The sequence below is a fragment of the Xiphophorus maculatus genome, chromosome 12 (genome assembly GCF_002775205.1).
Source record: "Xiphophorus maculatus strain JP 163 A chromosome 12, X_maculatus-5.0-male, whole genome shotgun sequence".
NCBI classification, from domain to species: domain Eukaryota; kingdom Metazoa; phylum Chordata; class Actinopteri; order Cyprinodontiformes; family Poeciliidae; genus Xiphophorus; species Xiphophorus maculatus.
In genome coordinates, this window is record NC_036454.1 from 23,651,227 (window position 1) to 23,675,130 (window position 23,904).

Below are 23,904 nucleotides of genomic sequence, written 5' to 3' on the forward strand. Positions count from 1 at the left end.
TAATTTAGAAACAGAATTTATTGATAACTGGATACAATATGCATATCTAATACACAAGATTTCTAGAGAAGAAAAAGGCACGATAGTTCATACATTCACCCCTGATTTTCACAATCTGAATAAAACGGTTTAAAAGCCTGTGATTGTTGTGGATTTCACACATCATGAGATACAGTTCCTTCATCTATGTTCTTATGTCATCTCGACAGCCCATACATTTATGGGACTCTGTCAGAAACCATTCTGATTTAGTTGGAAACGATAGGTACAGCCTACACATCCTCCTATTTTATATATTTATTTATATATATTTTTTTGAGATGGTAGCAGTATCAGGATCATCTTATATTTGGAAGTGAGAGAAACATCGTCTTAAGGCTCCAAGTCATTTCATGCACCTGAGAAAATTTTATTTTATTACACAGATTGTTATTGACTTTAAGTTTCCTATAATGATTGGAGAACATGTAAACATGACAAATTTGCACTTTTACTCTTTGGACAAAATGAACTTGATGTAACATTGTCAGACAAAAAAACCCAAAAAAACTTGATACACAATTATAGGCTGTTATTTATATTTTAAGAAATAAAGAATAGTTTTGAAAAGTTATAATTTAAGACTGTAACATACAACTACAACATAAAACACCGAAAGGATGAAATGAGTAAACCAAGTATATTTTATGTGTGTAACAACAAAAGTGGGCTTATTCCACATGTTTTAAAGAGAAAACATGATGATGAACATTAATCAGATGGCAAATCAGTTCAACATTGATGTGTAAATCTGCTGCATTTGGTGTAACAAAGTACAGAGGTTGCTTTTTTTTTTCTTCTTTCTTTTAGCATGTCGAAGGCACTGCAGTTGCTTAGCTGCAACGGCACGCAAACATGCAGGAGTAGAGATTAATCACAAATACTGTCACTCATAAAAGCTCTATCTACTAAGATTTACTCCCAGGAAGCAGCAGCAGCAGCTCATGGCTAATGGTAATCCTTGGGCATCAGGAAAGCTGCCAGTTAGAGAAGAGGGAGGTAGCTGGCGCTAGCTGGCAGAGCTGTGAGAGGTGTAAAATATAGAAAAGGTTTAGGCGAGCGCTGCGTGGTGCTGGTGTCGACTGGGCACTAATGCAGCAACCGTGAACCTGTAAACATGACCGGATTGAAGCCGGAGAAGAAAGTGTGGTTAAAAAAAAAATCTCTCCTTAGAAAACCAGATGAGCATGGCTGGCCTTTGGAGGTGGGCTGGTTCAACGCAGCAAAGTTTGGCTGGAGGGGTGTAGCACCATCTGCGGCTGCTTTTCAGTGCACTTTTTTCCCCTCTAGAGACATCTGTTAAGGAGGTGAACGCTGCACCGCGTTATGTACGAATGTCTTCAGAACAGCGAGGACGGGTTAGGTGTGGGAAGAGGAGGGGCTGCAGGAAGCCGCCAACATCCTTTAGGTGAACGAGCCTGTGTGGATCTGCCCAGCTTTGGCTTGTAACAGATAAGTCAGTGCAAAGGTATCCACACCTGTGCCTGTTCACACACCTTAAGAGTGAATTCACACGTTCATCCTCAGGTTCTGATGAGTGCGTGTGTGTTTTTTCCACCAAGTCTGAACAGGAGAGACAGTGAACACTTGCACAGGCATGATTGTCAGTGATAAAAAGATGCAGTGCTTCAGTTAAGGTGGGGTGGGGGCAGAGGAGGGGGAGTTGGGCATGAGAGCCAAGGGTGTTAGTAATCACTTAATGGAGGCTGTGGCAGGAAGGAACATGAGTTTGACGAACAGGGAGCTTTCAGGTAAGACAGCACAGGGTCACACATGACATCGCTTCTGCAGGAATGTGAAAAATTTATATAAGGAAAGATTTGGTCCTTTTACTGTGGTACCCAGATTAGTAATTTGCATTTGTATTATTCTATATAACACATACCTTCTCTCATTTTTTAAAAGTCTCGTTTACATGATGATGATGATAAAATTTTTTTACCAGAGTGCCATCAGGAAAGATCATGTTGGTCTCTGGAAGAAAAAAAAAACAATCCTCACTGGACAGAACGTCTATGATTGGGGTCAAGTCAGGGGATCTGCACTATTGATTGCAGGTAGCTGTGCTCCTTCCTCCACAGCCAAAATCAGTTAAGATAAAAAGTGGCAAACAAAAGAGCATTCTTAGCAGACAGCATCACACATGGTGGCCATTTTTAATCCGGTTGTTTTTCAGTGGTCTGCAGCGCTGGTTCCTCGTACGTCACCCTTTTTGCGAAGCTGTGGGGAAAAGGAAAGAGACGCAAGAAAAGAGGTTAGATGTACATGAAACCGGCGAGGTATTGAAATCTCTGGAGAGCCTGATGAGGCGGCATTGGGTCGCTTTTTGCAATCAAGGTGTACGAAGTTTTCTGAACTATTGAAGCAAAGGAAGGATTTTCTCCTGGTTCGGCTGTGACTGGAAATCAGCAGCTCAAATACAGAACAAGTTAATTATAGGCCTGCTACTGAGTTTTTTTAGTAATCAATTTCCTATTAATTATTCATACAATAAATTGATTAACTGGATAAAAACAAAATTGCCACATTCGACGGGGGTTTTCATTTTACAATCACGAATACTTCTAACGTGTGAAATGCTCAGCCCCTTCTATTTGATCTATCATTAATACTGAAATGTTGATTTTTTTTTTCTACTAACCAATTTTTAATTAGACAGCAAAGGGACTTAAGAGATTTATTTTATTTTTTTACAAAGTTTGAACCGGCTTTCAGCAAAGGTCTTTTTATAAATCTGTATACTAGAGTTAATGATTAATCAACTACTAAATTAGTTGGTTCATCGTGATTAAAACAATAAATTCAGCCCTTGTTACATGAATCAAAAACTTTGTGCACTTGGTTGTTTTAATAATAAGTATTAAATTAAAGCTGCAAGCAGCCTCGGGCGGCCCTCGCAGCAAGCGCCGCTCCGGCCTATTGGCCACCGCGGGGGTTCCGGCCACCGCAGAAGCTCTCGCTCGGTTTCCAGAGCCGCAGCCCGCTCCCCACCGCAGAAGCTCCGCCGCAGTTTCCAGCACCGCCGCCCGCTAGCCACCGCAGAAGCTGTCGCGCATTTTCCACACCCATCCACCAGGCGACACGCGTGAATGCGTTTGGCAGCGCTCCCCGACGACTGTCAAAAAATCTGGTGCAGATCGGTCGATGCGTCGAGGAGATACAGCCCATGTATTAACTTAGGGGGCGCAGTGGAGCCAAATTACATTTCAAACCCGTCGGGCTCTTTAGAGGTGAACAAAGGTCATACCTATCCAGTTTGGCGCCAATCGGATGATCTATGCCTGAATAAGAGCCAAACGTATGTATATGGCGAGGGACTGATATTCGCCATTTGGCCACGCCCACACGGTTCAGCCAGCAGCGAGCATTGACAGAGTTTATCATCCGAATCATCTTGATTAGGTCAAGAGAGCCATAAACAGAGCTTTCCAAGTAAAAAAATAGCACTTCCTGTTCCGAGGGGGCGGGGCCTAAGTGATGTCATCATTTGACCATTGGATATTATTGGACACTCGATTATGATCAATCACTGAACGTTTGGTGTCTCTGTGAGTTTTTGTGTTAGAATTACTAATTATTTAATTTTTTCCTCCATTACAACATTGAACTTTCATTCCGTAGGGCAATGCTGCCCTCTGGTGTCGAATTACTGAAATAATGAAACTATTTCAGTGGGCAGCAGAGGGCAGCATTGCCCTACAAACAACGAACATGGACTGTTTATTATGTAATTACACAGAAGATCTCTCTAATTCATTCTGAGGGGGCGGGGCTTAGATGACGTCATAATATGATGACATAGCATTGTCAGGCATCACACCAGGATGAGTCAGGCCAAGTTTGGTGCAGCTCGGTCGAAACATGTGGAATCTAGAAGCAAACGTATGGCATCGGCGTTACAGGTCACTTCGCCTCGCCGCCACGCCCACCTGCTATGTCAAAGCCGGCCGGGGTTGGAATCCACAACACACCAACATGTTTTCTGTCTCTGGACACAGTTTCATGTTGATTAGGTCAAAGGGCTAAGATAGCGACCGTTCACAGTAAAACATGACACTTCCTGTTCTCAGGGGGCGTGGCCTACTTAAAAAAATAATTTCACCACAGGGTATTTTAGGACACCCGATGACGATCAATCACTGAACGTTTGGTCCCTCTATGTGTTTTTATATAGGAAATATAAGAGTTTCGTGTTTCATGGCGAGTAGGTGAACTTTGACCCCTGGTAACCCCCCTTCAGCAAGCTCATACAGTCACCAATTTGATAACTTTAAATCAGACATGCCTTATGATCAGACTGACCGAGTTTGAAGTCGATCAATCGAAATCCCTAGGAGGAGTTCGATCAAATGCAAAGGCTGTAAACGTCAAACTCGAGGTCCAAAATGGACCTTCAATACAAAATGGCCGACTTCCTGTTGGGTTTAGAGCATGGCTCTAAGAGACTTTTTTGTACGTCCTGACAAGATACACATGTGTACCAAGTTTCGTAATTCTAGGTTTAAGCATGGCTTGGGGCTGTTCATTTAAAATACTCTAGGGGTCGCTATAGAAAAATTAGGCCACGCCCACCAAATATCGCTATGGATTCCTGTTCGGGGATGGATAAGGATCGATCCTAGTGAGTTTGGAGCAGCTCACCCCGAAACTGTGGAATTTAGAGCCAAACGAAATTCGATGGCGTTCGCAACGCCGCCACGCCCACCTGCTTCATCGCAGCCGGTCGGGGTTGGAATCCACAACACACCAACATGTCTTCTGTCTCTGGACACAGTTTCATGTTGATTAGGTCAAAGGGCTAAGATAGCGACCGTTCACAGTAAAACATTACACTTCCTGCTCTCAGGGGGCGTGGCCTACGTAAAAAAAAAATTTCACCACAGGGTATCTTAGGACACCCGATGACGACCAATCACTGAAAGTTTGGTCCCTCTATGTGTTTTTGTATAGGAAATATAAGAGTTTTCTGTTTCATGGCGTGTAGGTGAACTTTGACCCCTGCTAACCCCCCTTCAACATGCTCCAAAACTCACCAATTTGATAACTTTAAATCAGACATGCCTTATGATCAGACTGACCGAGTTTGAAGCCAATCAATCGAAATCCCTAGGAGGAGTTCGATCAAATACGAAGGCTGTAAACGGCAATATCGAGCTAAAAAATGGACATTCAATACAAAATGGCCGACTTCCTGCGATACTTGCACTATGACATTACTTGTAAATTCTGAGCGTCTTAGTGCGCTCTACAACTGTACCGAATTTCAAGTCTCTACGATGAAGTAAGTGAATAGCAATGGGTCTGTTGAAAATTGCTAGTTGCTGCCGTTGAGCAATTTTTTTTGCGATTTTTGCGGCGACCTTAAAATTCAAAATTTTTAAACCGCCTAGTCGCTTCCGCCAAGTTTGGTGAGTTTTTGAATATGATAAAGCCCCCAAAAAGGCGCCTCTTTGGGGGGGCAGAATAATAATAATAATAATAAACAGTACAGATACAATAGGCCTTCGCAGCGCTTTGCTGCTCGGGCCTAATAAAAGGTCAGACACCATATGCATTGAAGAATTAATTAGTATAATTTATACCTACGCCCCTGCCTACTGATGAAAGTTTCAAGGTAGACTTGTTTTTAATTCATTACATACATCTAGAGGTTTTAGTACGTTCTACGAAACCAATAAAATGCAACAAATTGCTTTCTGTGAGCTGAAACTTGGCCTTCCTCAACACTACGCTCCAACAATACTTATCAATCCTCCTGTTTGTCTTCAAGGTAGATAAAAGCATCCCTTTCAAATGCTCCCACCCCCAGGCTGATGGCTTTGGAAAGTCAATTAGTGTTGGAATCTGATAGCCCAAAAGCTCAAATGAAACGGTTCAAACTAACATTGGCTCTAAACAGGGGAAAAGACAGATCTGATGAAATAGCAGGAGGATTTACCCTCCCATTTCGCCATCTTTTTTCCCCTCGCTTCCTCCGAGTCTCTCAATCACAGGCCGGAATCCTTCTCAACAGCAGAATTCTATTTGTATGTTAATGAGGGAAAAGGGAGCCACCTCGAAGCATCACACCTCATCCCCCTCTCAAGCCGCCCTATTCTGCACTGACTGCGCCACACGAAGAGCAACTCTTCTGCATTGTCTCTCAGATGCAGCCTCTGTCATGACGATATTCTTGGGAAATTTTAAAGTGCAGCGATTGGCGTCGCACATCATCCAGTACAGTTCAACTGCGACCCTGCTAACCCTGGAGCTCAGAGGCTCAGGACTGGACTGGCCCTCCTCACCACAGCCCTCTTTGATGGCACCCGCCCGTTTACTTGCTCCAGTGGAAAATGGGAAACACATGGCGAACTGGCCGACATGTTCTGAAGGGGTGGGGGGCGCGGTGCGGAGGCAAAGCACAAAATGCAGCATGTTGGTAGTAGGCCAGGAATGTTTGAAACTGGCCCACTTTGGCCAGTCTAGTCCAGATTCCTCACTTGTTCTCCTTGTAAGGCCAAAAACTCCCAAAATGATATTTGGGAGCAAACCAGCAGAAAAGGTTGAAAAAACGGTGAGCTACAACCTGTTGCAGATTATTTTAAAGAAAAACTATGTTCTCGTCTGAGCTGTACTCTCTTGTTTGGATGCTCACGGCTGTAGGTTCTGACACAACATGTCTGCTGGTTTTGAAAGGTATAAAAAATTGAGAAATGTCAAGAGGAACCCAAGACAGTATTGGGATGCTATTTAGACTACTCCAAATAGTACCCTCCTGCTACATATGGCAGAAGACTCGAGAATAAAACAAGGTTACCATAAGGTTGTCTGGGGGTTTCATCTGAAATGACAAAAATTATTGTATAGAAAGCATTGTAGGTGATTTTAAAGTGACATTAAAACAACAACAAAAAAAGATTTAAAACAGTGCAACACCCAGGACAGCCTGTTCCAGAGCAACTAGCTTCTGTCACAGAGGCTGCAGTGCATCAACAGTTTGTACACCATGGTTTGCCGAAGCCAGCCCAGTGGAAAAACCCGTTAAGAGACTTCCCAGCACCCAAAACAACTTACACAGCAACACACAGACCTAAACCTGGCCTGCTACTCCTCTGAACCCGTTGTACCTACTGAACCCTTGTTACGCATCTGGATGGAAATAAAGGACAGTAAATCATAAGAGGAAGTAATTAAGAACCTCATGATATGTAATTAGAACGCTGAGAAGACTATATTAAAATAAAGTTCTTTTTTAGTTATGGTAATATGTCACAAAGCAACTGTTGTCTGACATAACCTTTTAAAAGGTACACTAAGGAGTTTTTCCTGTCTGCAGAGCTTTCCATATTTACTTGCACTTGTTAAAGTTAACATTTCTGCTAAGTATTTACCTTATCTAATGTTTTACAGGACTAGAAAGTTATACTTCAATAATCTTAAGTATTGAAGTATGACTTCAATGGCAAAACAATTTAGTGATGGGCAAAATTGTTGCCCAATTTTGCCCATCACTAAATTGTTTTGCCCTTGTTTAGATACTCAAACCTTGCCTTCAAAAATGTTTTCTGCAGTACTGAAAATACTACAAGTAGATCTTGAAAATGTACAATATCATGAAAAGGTTCAATACTTTTGTCGCTCATTTCAGAAAGTCAAACTTTCTTAAATAGAATCATCAGAGTGAAATGTTCCAATTCTTTATTTTTAGTAATTTTGACAATTACAGATAATGAAAACCCAGAATTCAGAAGCAATACTAAAAATTACATTTTCAACAGAAATATGAGCTGCTTGAAAATTATGTTAATTTCTATGCACTCAATACTGGCTTAGGCCTGCTTTTGCATGACTTACTGCATCAATGCGGTAAATCATCACCCTGCAGCCATACAAGGTTGCCCTCAAGGCAACCTTGCATTTAAGGTTGAACTTAAACTTTTACACAATTCATGAAGTTTCTAAGCTGTACTGGAATAGACCATAAATGATTGTCTTCACGTAGAGATTAAAATTTCAGTTTAAAAGATTAAATAATTTGAAAGCTTTTTACACATCTTTACCAGAAATAGTAAATGTTGGGGCATTGCATGTCTGTATCACAACAGATATACCCTTGTCATAACATTTACTTGAGTCATCCTCCTATTTTATTGTGATGCCATAAAAGTAATCCATAAGCACAATTTTCCTCAGCTACTGGCACTGATTACACACATACCTCTTCGAGCTCCTTTTGAGTCTCCACCTCCATTCGACGGATATCGTCCATGTTCAGGTCCACCCACTTATCAATCCAACAGAAGAGCTGGCGATGGAAGTTCGTGAAGATCCGTTTCTCTTGCTGAACGAATGCAAAGCAATATTAGTAATTAATTAGAAATATTAATATTGATAATCACAAATGTAAATAAACATTCATGCCAACAATGAACACATCATTTTGTGTTTTTCTGACAAGAATCACATTTGGGAAAAATTCCCTTTAAAAAAATAAAAAGGAAGAAATGGAAGTCAAACATTACAGTAGCAAACAGGAGAGAACCGTTGCACCTCTGCAACACAGTATGACCCCAAATATGCCCTGCTGTGTGATAAATGTGTAAACAAAACTAACCACTAACCTCATGGATGAAGTTCTCCACTTTGGTTTGAAGCCCCCACCACTTAAACTTGACTGTGACTAGTTTGTAGGCACACATCTTTGGGCAGTCAGTTGTTCTCGCCAGTTCTTGCTGTCGGGAAAGGATGTGTTTAAAAAAAAAAAAAAAGACTGGAACCATTGCTTTTCATAAAGTATCAAAACTACATAAAGGCAACAGAAAACTTGACACAAACTTATAACAGAATACAGTTTCAGACTCATCTCGGATGCGTGCAAAGCTAAAAGTCATTAATACATAATGCTTTGGGTTTGGAGCTTGCTGAAATAATTATCAATATGAAGTTGTGCTGTGCAGAGATAAAAGTGACCTAATCTACAACACACTTTCTAAATTCATCCATCCCTGCTTGCAATGTGCCTCCCTCTGAAGAAGAGAAGACGAGGAGGAGGGAGGGGGGGTAGAGGCACAGCAAAGTGGATAAACTCCAGATGAAGGGACCATTTCCCAGCTTCTGCCCTGACAGCGACACCGCTCCCGACAGGCGTGCCTTTGTGGCCACAGAAGGCAGATAAAACGGTGCTCATAAAGCGATAAGGGCGTCGCGGTGCAAAGACGGCTACATTATTAACACCTAGGACCTGCTCACCCCCCTTCCCTCCAGCCCCCCAGAACACACACTCTCCTTCCGAGAACACCTGTTTAATTAATCACTTCATTCCGGCTCAGCGTTCCAAGAGGAAAATGCCACAGACCCGCCTCAATCGCGCACCACCCCGCTGCCGTTTGATGCCGCGATCATGAAGGAGCGGCGAAATGAGAAACATTTCTAAATTTGCAGTGGGTTTAGAAAAGTTGTCATCGCTAAAGGAGAACTTCACATGAAACGGATTCTACATCAAAACACTTACGGTGACATTTCTTCTCTCCCTCTCTGTGCCCCACTCAAAGGAGCACAAGTTTTCAGAAATACAAAGGGGTGCCGATATGCAAGCATGTGTGCATGCAGAGATAGACAAGAGTTTTATTGCTCTGAGAAGCTGGCAAAAATTGTGCTTCTGTTGTCACATAACTACTTTTTTTTCCCTCCCCATTCCCTCCCCCACCTTTTTAATAAAACACTTTTTCCGTGTCCACAGCGGACGGAAGAGTGATCTAATAAAAAAAAAAACAAAATAAAAGTTACGCCTCTTTATTCTCACTTTTTAAAGCAGTTAGGCTGCCTTTGTTCTGCAAAAATTCTTGCAGCAGAGGAAAGTTTCCCCATGGTGAACTTTAAGGGCTCGACTGCAGAACAGTGCGCTCTAAAAGGGAATGCAACCAGTCTGGGAGGCTACAGGGTTTCTGACTATAAAATACCTTTTAATCAAAAGTGGCAGCTTTCAAAGCGAACTCTCAAATTTAGAATCAATGTCCATGAAGTGACTCTTCCATCATCTTCACATTGACTTTGTGCCACAGAAGGATTCAAATCCAAAGATGAGGATATTTATCCAAGACTTGAAATGTCAATTAATTAACAGACATAATGTATTTTCAAGCAGCCAAGTACTTTAATTTTCTTCAATGTATAATCGTTCTCAATCATTACTGGCAGCACTGCTGGAAGGCTGACACTTTGGCAAATCATTATTTACAAAGTTATCCAATTAGGTACGTCTAGAAAAGGTAATACAGATTCTTTGGAATTACCATTTGAAGCCGTCAGCCTCGATCTATTAATAAAAACACTGCTAATTTATTTGGCTTCTGTGCCATTAGAAAACCTGCTGCAAGATTATTTTAACATATTGCTGCTAACCCACACACACGATGCAGTGCCCATATAATTACTGTTTTCACAAAAAATTCACGTTTTATTTTAGACAGATGTTTTTGTTTTTATTATAATTATCATAAAGTCTCGCCACTCAGCCTGGAGCCTCCTATGGGGCCTCATACAGACTCGACAACTGCCTGTCAAACGTCTGGAGCTTTGCTGAGCAGCAGTCTCTCCTGTGTTTTTGGCGCTTAATTTGAATTCATAGTGGAAGAAAGGGGAGAAAAAAAAAGGAGCTGTTGCTCCAATCTCACCGTAACGTTGCCATCTATAAATAGAGCTACAGCACCTTACAAAAATATTCACACCCCATGAATCTTCACATTTCATCATGTTAGAAAACAAATTTTAATATATTGTAGGCACTATGGAGTTGAGCATAACTGTGAAGTGGAAGTAAAATTATACGTTTCTCAAAGTCTGCCACATTTGAGAAGTACTGCGTTTGCATCCAGCTCCCCTGAGTCAATGTTAGAACTCCTTTCATTTAAAGTATAGCCACAAGCTCAGCTTAAACTCAATTAGACTAGATGCAGAGCAGAGAAAACTCGAGTTTTCTAACAGATGACTTTGCTGTGATCTGATGAACTATTGAGTCTTTGGATGCCCTGAAACATTTTCCTGCTGAAATGTGATCTATTGTCTCAGTTAAACATTTTTTTGTATCATCCAATAGTTTTTATTTGAGTATTGCATTCCTACAGCATGATGCTGCCACCACCATGTTACACTGTGAAGACTGTTTTCACACTGAGCCGCAGCGCTGCCCTTGATTAACATGCCCTTTGTTCTTATGACCGTAGTGGAAAGTCCTGCCATGGTAGGTTTGCATTTCTGTCGTTCTTTCTATGTTGCGATGGAAAGAATGGAGCGCAGTGGGGTTTAAAGTCAAGAAATTGTAAGAATTGTTTCAAACTTCTCCACAATCTTATCCCTGGCCTGACAACTCTGTTCACTGGTCTTCGTGAAGCAGTTCTTTTCCCTTTAAATGTTCATTGACAAACCACTTAGGTGACCTCAAATGGCAGCTGGTTGCACTGATTTTTATGTAGAGCCATCAGAAACAAAGAGGCCGACGACAAACCTCTTAGATTTTATTTGAAAAAAAAAAAAAAAAAAAAACAATAATAAAAACCGTGTTTCTTTTTCCAAGCCCTTATCTAATTAGGCACTACTTTGCATTAGTCTACCACAAAAAAATCTCGACACAGTAAATAAGCAAAGGTTGAAGAGTTACGAATGCTCACAAGAAACTATACATTCAAACATATAGCAACATTTAAAGAGCTTTCTGTCTGCATGTCACGTTCTGTTCAGTTTCGTTCTAACATACCAACCTTATGTACAAAAGTCTCATGTTGTACATGAAAACATTTTCTTGCTTCTCATCTACTTAATATCTCCTAAAAATACATTTTCAGTGAAATAGAGAGACTGAACCCGATTCAGAGTTGGTACCCGTTACCTAGAACATAAGAGCTGTTTCAAAGGATACAATCTAACTTCCACTTTATTTCGTCTACAAAGTGCTATTCGCTGTAGCTAACCAAAGTCATGTATTAGTCCCTAAATGTGTTACTGATCTCTGGTATACTCTGCCAAGTCAAGCTTACAGCAATGTTTATTTTCTGTGGGTGTATGGAGAGTGAAAATAACATTTAATTAAGGAATAAAATCTAATTAGTAAACTAAATAATTATAAAAATGTTTCAATGGTTGACAGGAAAGAGCACAGGGAAAAAAGTAATAAGACAGTAGGAGTAACTTTAAAATGAGATGAGAAATTAGTACAATAATGGAAAGAGACTGTAGTTTACAGAGCTGCAGCCAATATTACAGCATGCCTTCTGGGTATGCTGAGGCCAAGGTATAAGGCTCAAGTTCAGCTGGATAGTTTGCCAAGTTGGATTTAGGTCTGGACTGTGAGCAAAAATAAGCTTTGATTGAAACCACTCCTCTGTATGCTTTAGGGTTGCTGTAATGTTGGTAAGTAAAACCCACCAGGATTGACCAGTATTTAGCTCCACACGTCGTCCTAGTGACTCTCCGTCATGCCTCTGCTAAACAAAAGCATTTCCACAGCGTGATGCTATGTCACCAAATGTCATGGCTTGGCAGGTGTACAGCTTTGCGTTAGTCTTTCCATACTGACATGACAAGTTTGGAAAACTGTTTCGTAACGTACGTTTATCTTACATTTTCCCACAACTTTAGCCACCATTTCTTTACTGGGTTCACTGATTTTCATGAAGCCGTTTATTCGCAAATAAACAACATCTAAAGCTCAGGAGAGCAGTGTATAAATAAAATAACAGGTAAACACCACAGATTAAGCGACTTCTGAAGGCAATTTTTTGCACTATTTCAGGGTAGAAGAGTCAAAGGACTTGACTACAAATAAAATGCACAGCGCACTTTTCAGATTTTTGTTGGCAAAATATTTATGAATCATTTTCCGTCCCCTTCACAATTATGCATAACTTTGTTTTCCTCTTTCCCACAAACGCCCAGTAAAACACAGTCAAGTATTGTGTTGCAATTTGCTAAAATGTGAAGACGTTCAAGCGGTGTGAATGCTCTCACAAGGGTGATTTGAGTTTGAGCATCCTACAGTATTATTACCTGCCAGTTTGGCTCCAGATGTCCTCTGCCTGTTTTCACAGACTTGAACTTGGCTGGATCTTCATCAGGCTTGTAGTCCTATGGAAAGATTTTTACTTTTCAATAATTAATGCATGGCAACCCCCCGACCCAAAAAAACAACTTTTACAAACATAACCTTATGTTGTGTATTACAAGTTAATGACAGTTATGCACAATTAAAAAAGGCATTAGAAAAGCAATTAGTGTTTTTTTGTACAAACAAAAACATTAAAACATAAAAAATAACCCAAAATTTAAAGCACATTCAGATATAGCATTAGTATACATCAATATGAGTGACTTCCGGTGGTTCCTAAGGAGTATCGAGTGACTGACACGCTTTGCCCTCAATTTGGTAAAATGATCTCATAGTAAAACTTTCGCTAATGAACCACATGTGCCCCACTCACTACTGAATGTGGTTCAATAGAAAAGAATGGGATGCATCAGAAAATACATAAAGAGAAACACAGTGCACATCTAAAACATTAGCATAACTAACATGACAAAACTGACGTCATTAAATACAAGAAAATGTGTACATAAAATGGAATGGCTTTCAGATTATCAACAGCTCAAGGGCCCAGTAATTTTAAATAAATCATGATACGCCTGCAGCGAAAAGATTCTTTTTCAGGGTTACTGGCCAACAGAAGGATGCCAAGCGGAGAGAGAAATGGAAACACGCCTGCCTGACAGTGCTGCACACACGCAGTCACAATAATCTGCTTGTTTTAATGCTCAGAGCTCCATCGCTATAACAATACACAGCAGTACTAATGAGGTCTGTGAATCGATGTGCCGTGGCACACGGAGAGGAGCTACTTCTTAAGTAAAAGAGTGTGCTTCGCCGTGCGGGGGTGTGTGTGTGTGTGTCTGGAGTTCCGGTGCACACTGCACAGTGAGCTTTAATTACGCTAACAAACTCATCTGTGCTGGCGGTACGCCCCAGGCCCTGCAGTCATGCCCGAGGCTGAGGGCTGATAGGGCCCTGAGACACAACACACTCCTTCAGCAAGGCAAACACGTCCGCCTCGTTAACTACCCGCAGCAAACAAACATGTACACACACAGCAACCAATGTTCCTTGCTCAAGTAGCAACACATTTAATTGCACACGCAGATAGCAGCACAGAAATGAGGCAATGGGATGTCAGATATAAGCAATAATGTGCAATATCTTCAAATAAGATTTCAGAAAGCGCGCAAAAAAAAAAGAAATCTAAATTTACTCTTTGTATTTCAAAACTATTTAACACCTCGGAGCAACCCAAAAAGTTGCTGGTACTCATTTCCATTGCAAACCCCCAAAATGTGAGAGGATCATCTTGAGAGTTTGTTAATAATCAACAAGCAGAAAGAATAGTTTGCCATCAGAGATCAATCACTTTCATCAAGCAGGAATGTCAAAACATTCTGGTTTACATCACTGAACAGTGGGGGGTTTTAAAGTAATGATGGAGTAAACCGGGTTTTTCTATTATTCATACTTCACAGGGCAAGAGACTTGTTTCTTGAAGAATAAGTTTCAAAATTAAAAAAACAATAGCAGGATTTGTTGAAAAGTCATTAAATTTATCAATCCTTAATGAATGTTAATACAAGTTTATTTTGGAAATATTAAGATTTTTGGTCTCCAGTTCTTTATGGCATTAACTGTTCTGGGGATTAACCTGATTTGTCCCATTATACTTCCAGTTTTTCAGACACAAATTCAGCTTTAAAGTTTTACTAATTGGAAGAGAAACAGAGAAGGCAAAGTCCTGATGTCAAAATATTTTAGTCAAAGCCCACAATGCAGCAGTAAAACTTCGATTGAACATTCTCTGGAAATTATACAGTGCTCAGATTTTTGCACTGTATGCAAAAATCTGTTTTTTGTTTTGATCCGTTTGTTTCAGATCAAAACAAACAGAAAATAGATAAAGATAATTTAGTAAATTCAAAAAGAGGTTTTCATCTAATGACAAGAAAAAACAAATGTTCAAAACAACCCTTCCTATAAGTAACATCCCTTGAACAAAATATCTGTGCCAAGCTTGCAACCACAGCCAGCAGGAGGGTGTGATTTTCGCATTGTTTCGACTAGGCCACATCAGAATCTTTTTTGTCACCAGTAACACAAAAGTGGAGTTACTGGTGAACGTCAGACTGCTATCCTGCTGCAGAACTCAAATGAGCTTGAGGTTAAAAGCTGATGGCAGGAAACTCTAGAAGAACAATTCATGGTTTATTCAATCACACCAAGTCATGCATGTACTCCGATGTCGTTTTGTTTGCTGCAAGTTGGCTCAATTTTGACGCGCAAGACGTAACCGGTAAAATCCGGTTTAGGATTTTCAAAATAAAAGACCCAGAAGTAGTTCATTATTTCTTGCGCGGCCCGGTGGTTGGGGACCACTGCTCTAGATTCTTTGATATTTGTATGAGGGAAAAGTGTGTCTCCTGATTTTCCTGCTGAATTATGAGTACTGGCGCTAACTGACGCAAGAGAAGCCTGCGGTGCTGTAGATGATGTTCTGGGTTCTTTTTTGGCCTCCTGGATGAGTCGTCATTGCATCTGGTAGCGATACTGATAAGTCAGCTGTCGTTCCCCACAGCTGCATATACATGACGTCTGTTTTTGGCATGCTTCATGTTGCTAGACAGGTTCTGCTTGATTCTACAGTTCAGAAAGTAAAAACAGTCCATGCTATGGCTGGTAAAATTCCAAATATGTAATAAAGTACAGTTACTAAATTATCTAGGAGTTATTGCTTCTTTGCATTTAAAGTTTGGTGCAAATGAAATGTTAAATCTGTGACAAAAAAAAAGAAGAAAAAGCAAAAATTTGAAAGGAGCCAAAAGTTCTTCACATGAACATCTGACTTCAAAAGTGGAAATTCCTTACCCCATATCGAAAAAAAAAGAGAAAAGTTTCATCTTAAAAAGCTCAGTTTCATATTTTTTATTAACTGTACACTTTGATTTTCAACTGTTTAAAAATAGAACTATAATTTCCTACACATGAGCCGCTAGCCATCAAGATGCACTTGGGTGCAAACTGTTCTTGTGGGTTTGCAGATGTCTTTTCCTGTTAAATAGAAAGTCTCTACCTCAGTGTTGCAGCAACCGCTTGCATGTAAAGGTTTGATGCAATAAGTCAGTTTCCTGAGCAAGACAACTTCCCTTTTCATAAACAATAATCCTCTGGAAATGAACCTATTTTGGACTGAATCCAACCGAAACATCACTGACAGCCAGACTCCTCTCAGCTGGAATAACATGAGATTGAGATCAACTCGTTTGAATTAAATTGTGATTGAATAAAATTGCACTGAACTTAGTTGTAGGCAAATCAATTTGCCATTGACTTATTCTATAGCACACCAAGATTACTTTTTGTGATCAGACAATACATGGACAAATAAGAAACTAAATCAACTAAGTTTTGAGGAGACTTCCACAATTCAAACATAGGTTTTAAAAACATGATTAGTTTACATTTCTATAAAAAAAACAAAAAAAACATAGACCTGCTATGTTTTCATTTAACACAACATCTAAACTCAGCCCACCATGTTACTACAGTAACATTCATTTATGCTAAAAGTGCAATAACCACACTTGTCCACATGGAGGCACCCAATCATAATAAACCATGCATCAGATTTGTACCCATTTTTTTCTACTTACAGCAGCAGACACTTGACTTGTGTCTGCAATGTCAATGGGCACAACAGCAACATTCTGCCATATTGAGGGTTCGAGTTTATGCACCTGTTAAACAAAAAAAAGTAAAAGAAATCTCAGTGTCATCAGTCATAATTAGCATTTTCTCAGTTTGCTTTCTATGTAAGACGTTCTGAGATGATGTATAAATTAATTTAAAAACATTTGGTAGAACTAACATTTTCTTGTGTTCCCATGTCCGGTTTGTGCCAGGTCTCAATCTTAATGAAGAAACTGTCTTTCATATATTCATTCTGGAAAGAAGAAAGAAAAGAAAAAGTGCATTAAGAAGAATATACAGTAAACTGAAGTACCTTACACTTAGCTTGGAGTATTTAAAAATGTTAATTTGAAAATACATACCGTCACAACTGCATCAAGGTTATTCATGAGAGGGGGGGATGGAAGAAAGGGAAAAGTATTTATTTACATGTCAACATGCTAATACTGATATGACAAAAACTACAATAAATTGGAGTGAGGAGGGTTTTTGGACAACGCAAACTGAAGTGAAGTAAAGAGGGGAACTCACCAGTTCTGCAGTAGGGGTAGGCATTCCAAGCTTTTTCATGGAATACCAAGGAGCCTTCAGGAGCTATGAGCCTGACAAAACCTGGGACTTTACTGTAGCATGGGGGAGGACAGGAACAGACAGGGAAGAGGAGAGGAAAAGAGCAATTCAGGTTTCACGGGGGTCTACTGTACAGCAAAGACAGCAGGAACAGCTTCACAGATGAAGCAACACTTCCACCACCTGGCAGCACCGCTCTATTACATCACAAAGATTATAGAAGCCAAGCAATCTGTTCAAAAACATAAAGGCACATACCTGTTTAGATGGTAAATTTTGTGTGTATATTGTCCTCTCTCTCCATCTTTCTCATATGGTTCATTCTTGAGCACTTCTATACCTTCACCACCACCAGTTTCATTTTTACTTGCTTCCGCCACAGAAAAGAGCTGACCGACTTGATACTGAAAAACAAATATTCATTTTACCAAAAGGAAATTTCTGATCAACACAGTACTACTTTCCCCAAGATGTATGTTACTGCATAATGTCTACCATTTACAGTGTATAAAATTTATTATTTTTAGTATGGAATAACACAAAAGTTTAACAAAGCGCTGGAAGCTGTACTGAAATCTTTTCTTTTTGTTCCATTCTACAAAATTTCCTGAACTACTCGTTTAATGCCATGAATATCATTAAAAAATAAAAAAAAAAACTAGTCTAAGTTTCCTAGTGAGTAGTTTACACATATCAAAAAGTAACTTACCTCCTCAATGCTACAGGGCAAGACCACTCGGCTGCAAATGAGAAGAAAATAAATATAAAATGGGATGAGACTGCCAAAGTATTACTTTATTTTCTGTTCAGTATTCTGTACTTCTGCTTTAGACATAATTCTAGGTCATTACATCAGTAGAGTAGAACAAGGTCAATATCAGGGAAAAGGAAAAACAACACGTTTTGCTGGCCCATACAGTGGCATAGCAAGCTTTGTCAAAGTGTGGGTCATGCGAGTCGACTGGAACAGTGATTGTGGCTTTCAATGCAAGCGCACCAGACAGTACTTTGAAGTGTTTTTGGGAGCTGTACACACCGACGGCAGCAACATTCATGAATCAAGAGAACAGCTTTCCTGATAAGTTTTGTCAACAAACGATTGACTGGCTGTATTAGGACACAGATGAAAACCAGCTACAGTAGAAAGGGTCACTGCTGTGTACTTGCTCATGGCGGAGAGGTTGGAGTCTGATTGAGTGAGTTAACAAGTGTCTTTTATACAGTTAATACAATTAATAAGCTGAGGATAGGAGGGCTTCTTTAAGTTGAATTCAAATTTAGTTCAAAAATAATTTATTGATCCCAAAGGGAAATTAAATGTTGTTGTGACTCATTAATTCAGATTCTTCCAACGACCTGAAAAAAAAAAAGTCTGAAAGCCAAAAATACTTGCTAGTTGGTAGGTGATCAAGTACTTATATCATTCAATAAAATGGGGATTATGATTAAAAACAAAAGAAAAAATACTAGCAAAAAAAATTTATATAAAGTTTTTTTTGTCTCAGTCGAGGTATGCCTCAACAAATTACAGACCACTTCATTCTTTGGAAGTTGTGATACTAGGAAACAAAAAAGGAAAATTGGCAGTGTATCAAATACTTCAATTCCCCCCAAATTTTTTGAAATATCTTGCTAAAAGCTGTGTTTCTTCTGAAACAGCATTTTGTTAAGTTTGTGAAAGTTCAGTAACAGTAAATGTGAAAATTTTGGCAATTGATTTATTGAATTATTTTTCCATCACTCCATGACTGAACACTTTTTGGGTTAAAAAGATTAGATTGAAAAGAGTGGAATTTAAGAAAAAGATGGAAAAAGGGGGGCAAATTAACAGAAAAATAATAAATTTGATCTTATGGGGCAATGAGGAAACTCATCAAGGTCAAACTTTCTAAAAGGGGCAGGAAAAAAACGGCAAGAAAAAATAAACAAAAGGTGAGCCAGTCCTTGCCAGGTCCGCACTCTGATGACTACAGCAAGAACAGACACTCATCACTGGCATTAAGTGGAAGAGTCAAGTACTTTAAAAAACAAAAAGACACACAGGAAAGCTTAATTTGAAGTTCTTCAAGACAAAGAGCTAGGCCTGTCGCGATAAACGATAAATCAATTAATCTACGATAAATTAAAACTATTGACGTCATTTTAATTATCGGCATTATCGTCTCTTTCGACCTTTTTCTCTTTCTGTTAATGACACTGAATGAAAAAAGGCTCAACTCCGGTGCTCTCCACTGACTCCCCCCTTCCTCATTTCCTTAGTGTAAAGCCCAGCGCACACTACACGATCTTAGAGCTGTCGGCCGATTGTCGGCCCATTTTCAAAACCTGACAGACCACAAACAGAAATCCTAGGTATAAAGGTTCGATCGGGTTCGATCCTGCCGTGTGGTGTCCAACAATGGGCACAAAATAATGGCTACAAGTCCAGTTAACTAATTTTAAAACCAGGTATTAATCAATGCTTTACTACAATCTACCTGCAATGCATGTTGCTAGTGTCAGTCCTGACCGAATGAAAATCATTATAACCTATTTATGTTACGTTAACGAAGAACAGCTGAAAAGTTACCGGGTTTATCTGCGGGAGCAATTTCGCTCCAACTCCTCCTCTTATCATTTCTATATTCTTTGCATGTTGATCAAACATTAATGTTGTTTCCACATATCATCTCCGATGTCCGCTGGACTTGGGATTCCCCTCCGTAATTTCCCCTCAGAAAGCAGGAGGAGAATCCACGCTTTCTGATTGGCTACCTGTCATATTCAACAGGCTGCATTAAGCTCCCAGTCGGGGAAAATCCCTGATTTGGATCGGAGCGGCAACGAGGATCTACTGTAACACACCACACAATGTTAGAAAGATCAACTTTCTAAGATTGACGCAAGGGGAAAAATAGCAGCAAAAAACCGTGTAGTGTGAACTATTGCATCAGGTAGTCGATGTGCCCATCTTCTCTATTTAAATCTAATTATTACTAAAGGGCAACATAATATACAGACTTCATAATCTGCACTCTTTTGGTTGAATGCAGTATTTATTTACACTTTGGCTTTATGTTGTTTAGTTGTTTTTTTTTCCAAGTGCGTTTTTTGTTAATGGAGACTGATAATCCATTTTATTTTTGTTTTTGGTTGTTTTGTTTATTTTGTTTATCAGCTCAAGTGTTAAGTGTTCTTTTGAAAATAAAGTGTATCTAACTTTGGCAAAAAATCGCATGCATTATTACGTCATTTCCATTAAATCAGTGTAAAAAGGTCTTCAAACAATATTATCATTTATCGCAAAAATTTTTGAGACAATTAATCACTCAGCAAAATTTGTTATCGTGACAGGCCTACAAAGGTCACATATGTTTATTCATGTTTTATAGCAGAGGTAAATTTAAAATACCTAAATAGAACAGAAATAATTTCTCAACTTAAACCAAATCATATATTGCAATGTTTTGTTCAAATTTAAATAGAGCTTGCAGTATGCAATACATCATTACATCACTGAAACTAGAAAGCAAGATGTTCCTCCTCCCCAACCAAGTGGAGAGAAATTTTTTTTTAAAACAACACAAGGAAGGGGAAGTTCTCTCTCGGCATAAACCTAAAGTGGAGCTTTATTCTTTCCCAAAGTTCATTCAGTCTGTTTCAGCATCGATAAACAATGAGAAATGTGTGCTTCGTCCTGAACTGACAGTGCGAGGCTGAACTGAGATGACACCCAAAGACAAGCAGCTAAGACAGGAGAGAACTCTGTGGCACGTCCTTGCAAAGAAAAATGATGAGTTTTGACATCATCAAGGTTGTAAACAACTTCAGGGTGAATTTTATAGTTAAAATCTCCCTTGAACCGTACTAAAGTAAGTTCATTTGGGGGAAGGACCTGTGGAAGGATGGTGCATTGTGAAAGAATCCTGCAGTAGAAAACCATAGATCAGAATACTTTCACAAAGCAGATGAAGTAATTGATCTAGAGGATTAGAGCAGGTCTTTTTTATAGTCTTCATACATTAAAAGGCTGATGGAATTCAACAAACATGGTGCAGAGATCCATGTTGAATACAACACTGTTATTAATTAGTCTGACATGATTTTACAATTACAAAACTAATTGAAATATCTGAAGAGTTTCTAGAGAATAATAAGACAATCCAGGACAACATTTTCAAATGCAACAATCTTTAAACAAAAACCTATTGCACAAATACAGATAGGGTAAAGGAAAATACCTTTTCAAAAACCATAAATAAAATCCTTTCTTCCTTGTCCCTCTACAGCTATCCACTTTTAGGGTACTTACTTGAAAAACATGTCATTTTGTTTTGTTTATATGACAATAAATAAATAAAAATTAAGAAATAAACCACAAAAACAATTATTGGCTTGGATAAGCATTAAAACGGCAGCATATCATGAGCAACTCTGGGTCTGAGAAGTGTCTATTAAGTCACCAATTTCTTCTTGAGTGGTTGCCCAACATGGGTTTTTCAATGACTGTTGCAGATTAGTTGAGTGCTGACAGAAGGACTTTTCATGACTTTACTCAATGCTGATATGTAGATGCATGCGTCCATGTTTGATCATTCACGGTAAAAAGAAAGTACAGTCATTTTTTAAGATCTACTTTTTTCATTTCATTAGTTTCTATTTTCTTTAATAAATAAAATGGGAGAAAGCAGGAAGTGTTCATGGGGATTTTTATGAACGCTCAAGTTCAAATTTGATTACTTTTTCATTATCACAGGTACATTGAAAAATGCAGCAAATGAGAATAATATCTAGTTCTGGTTGCAATAATATAAAAAATATTTTAATATAATAAACATTGGTTTCATTTGGATTTAATGATGTCCTCTCAACATTAAGTTAGTGAGATGGCTACTTATACTGAGCCTCCTGTTAAAAGGGAGTTTTTCTTTTCCAATAGTTGCTTGGTCAGAATGAGGGATTGCAAGTGGGGGAAAAAAAAAAATCAATGCCCCAATGCAATTAGATGAGTTTTCTCAAGTTATTTTTCAAACCAACAGACAGTATATGATTAACTAACTTTGACAATATTGTTTTATCACTAGGACTGAATTTTAACGCATGTAATTGGAAAAGAGAGTGACGTATTTGAGTGGAATAAGCAGGATTAATTTGAATGGAATTTTGACAAATTTCATATCAAACTGGTTTGGTATGAATCAAACCAATTTGTCCTTTTAAGTGCCAACAGGGAGATTTGTCTGAGTACAGGTATTCAAAGAAATATTGTTCAGGAACAGGCACAAGGTTGATTCCAGAGTTCATAATTGATGAATTACTGTGTTTTTGTTTACAAACAGCCATATCAGTCTTCAATCCTCAGGCAGGAGTGGCAAGTTTACGTTTACAAGCTGGTGAAGGTCACATTTATACATCTAACATTTCAAAGTGACAGTTAATGTAATATTTTTAACCATTATGATTTCTTAAGGCTTCATCTATGAAGCACGTTAAGTTCAAGAGCTCACCAACTGCTTTAGGCAACCATTACATAATGCAACTTAAATTTTTCTAGTTCACACAGAAAAAAAAAATCTGAATATTTTGAAAATTCTTAGCTTTGAGGATGCCCACTGTTGTGTAGAAGTCACAGGGGTGCCTACATTGTACATGTGCTTCAAGATACAAATCTATAACCATAGTCTTCTCTAAATTACAAACAGTCTGTAGCAACGTCTCTGACGTTCATCTTTATTTTATTATATCAAACTTCTCTTCTTGGGCTTTTTTTTAAGACTAATTGTTCATCTCTCTGAGACTGAATTACATACACATTTTCAAAAGCAAAAGAGACGAATAACGTGGTTGTGTACAGGTTAATACCACGTATGCTGTTGTAATTTCCAATGCAACGCTAATATCAAACTAATGATGTACTCAACACAAACTTTAAATCAATCAGATAAGCGGTGACATCGTTTAGATACTTACCAAGTGCAAGTATTAGTTAAAAACTTTGATTTAACTTTTGCTCAATTTCTATCAACTCTTTTGTCTTGCCTTGTTTGGTTCATATGAGCTGTTTGAGTCAATGCTGCCTGTGTTAAAATGAACTTCCCCATCCAGGTGACGCTTTCGGTTAGCTAACTTAGCGTTAGCAAACCACACTAGTTTCAGTGCCTTGAAGACGGATAGCACGGATGTGCGTGCTAACGGTGCCGACGAAACACAGTGTCTTTAGGACACGGCAGACCCACTAGAAGTTAAAAGAAGCAACAGCTGTCAAACAATAGCACGCCGCTGTCAAAGCCGGTAGGCCGGAACAGCTCTTGAACAATCCCACTCTCCCCCTCGTGTGCCTTACCGATACATGACGAAAAGTTTTCAGTTAGGGGAGAGGCGCGTTTAAAACTCGCCCGAATACCTAAACCTTCCTGTATCACTATATATTGGGTTAATAAGGCGCAAAAGTCATAGCTGAGATAGAAAGAAGAAGAAAAAAAAACTCACTATTCCTTGACGAGAACCATAGTAACCTGCTTCTGTCGGTTCTGCTGGTACTGCCCAGCGACTGCCGAGTGCTG

The 23,904-nt window shown here is 39.1% G+C and overlaps 1 protein-coding gene across 2 annotated transcripts; it reads right to left on the minus strand.

Moving 5' to 3' along the window:
* pitpnb (phosphatidylinositol transfer protein beta) lies at positions 1-23,904 on the minus strand. 2 transcript variants are annotated; one of them, XM_023344177.1, is made up of 11 exons: positions 23,831-23,904; positions 18,072-18,102; positions 17,621-17,766; positions 17,324-17,415; positions 17,155-17,162; positions 16,971-17,045; positions 16,756-16,839; positions 13,060-13,137; positions 8,640-8,750; positions 8,237-8,359; positions 1-2,259 (listed from the first exon to the last, which is right to left on the minus strand). In XM_023344177.1, the coding sequence occupies exons 1-11, from the start codon at positions 23,848-23,850 to the stop codon at positions 2,212-2,214; spliced, it is 816 nt and encodes a 271-aa protein (XP_023199945.1). In that variant the 5' UTR covers positions 23,851-23,904; the 3' UTR covers positions 1-2,211. The 2 variants fall into 2 exon arrangements, with proteins under 2 accessions (XP_023199945.1, XP_005804397.1); XM_005804340.3 differs by lacking the exon at positions 1-2,259 and adding an exon at positions 5,518-7,167.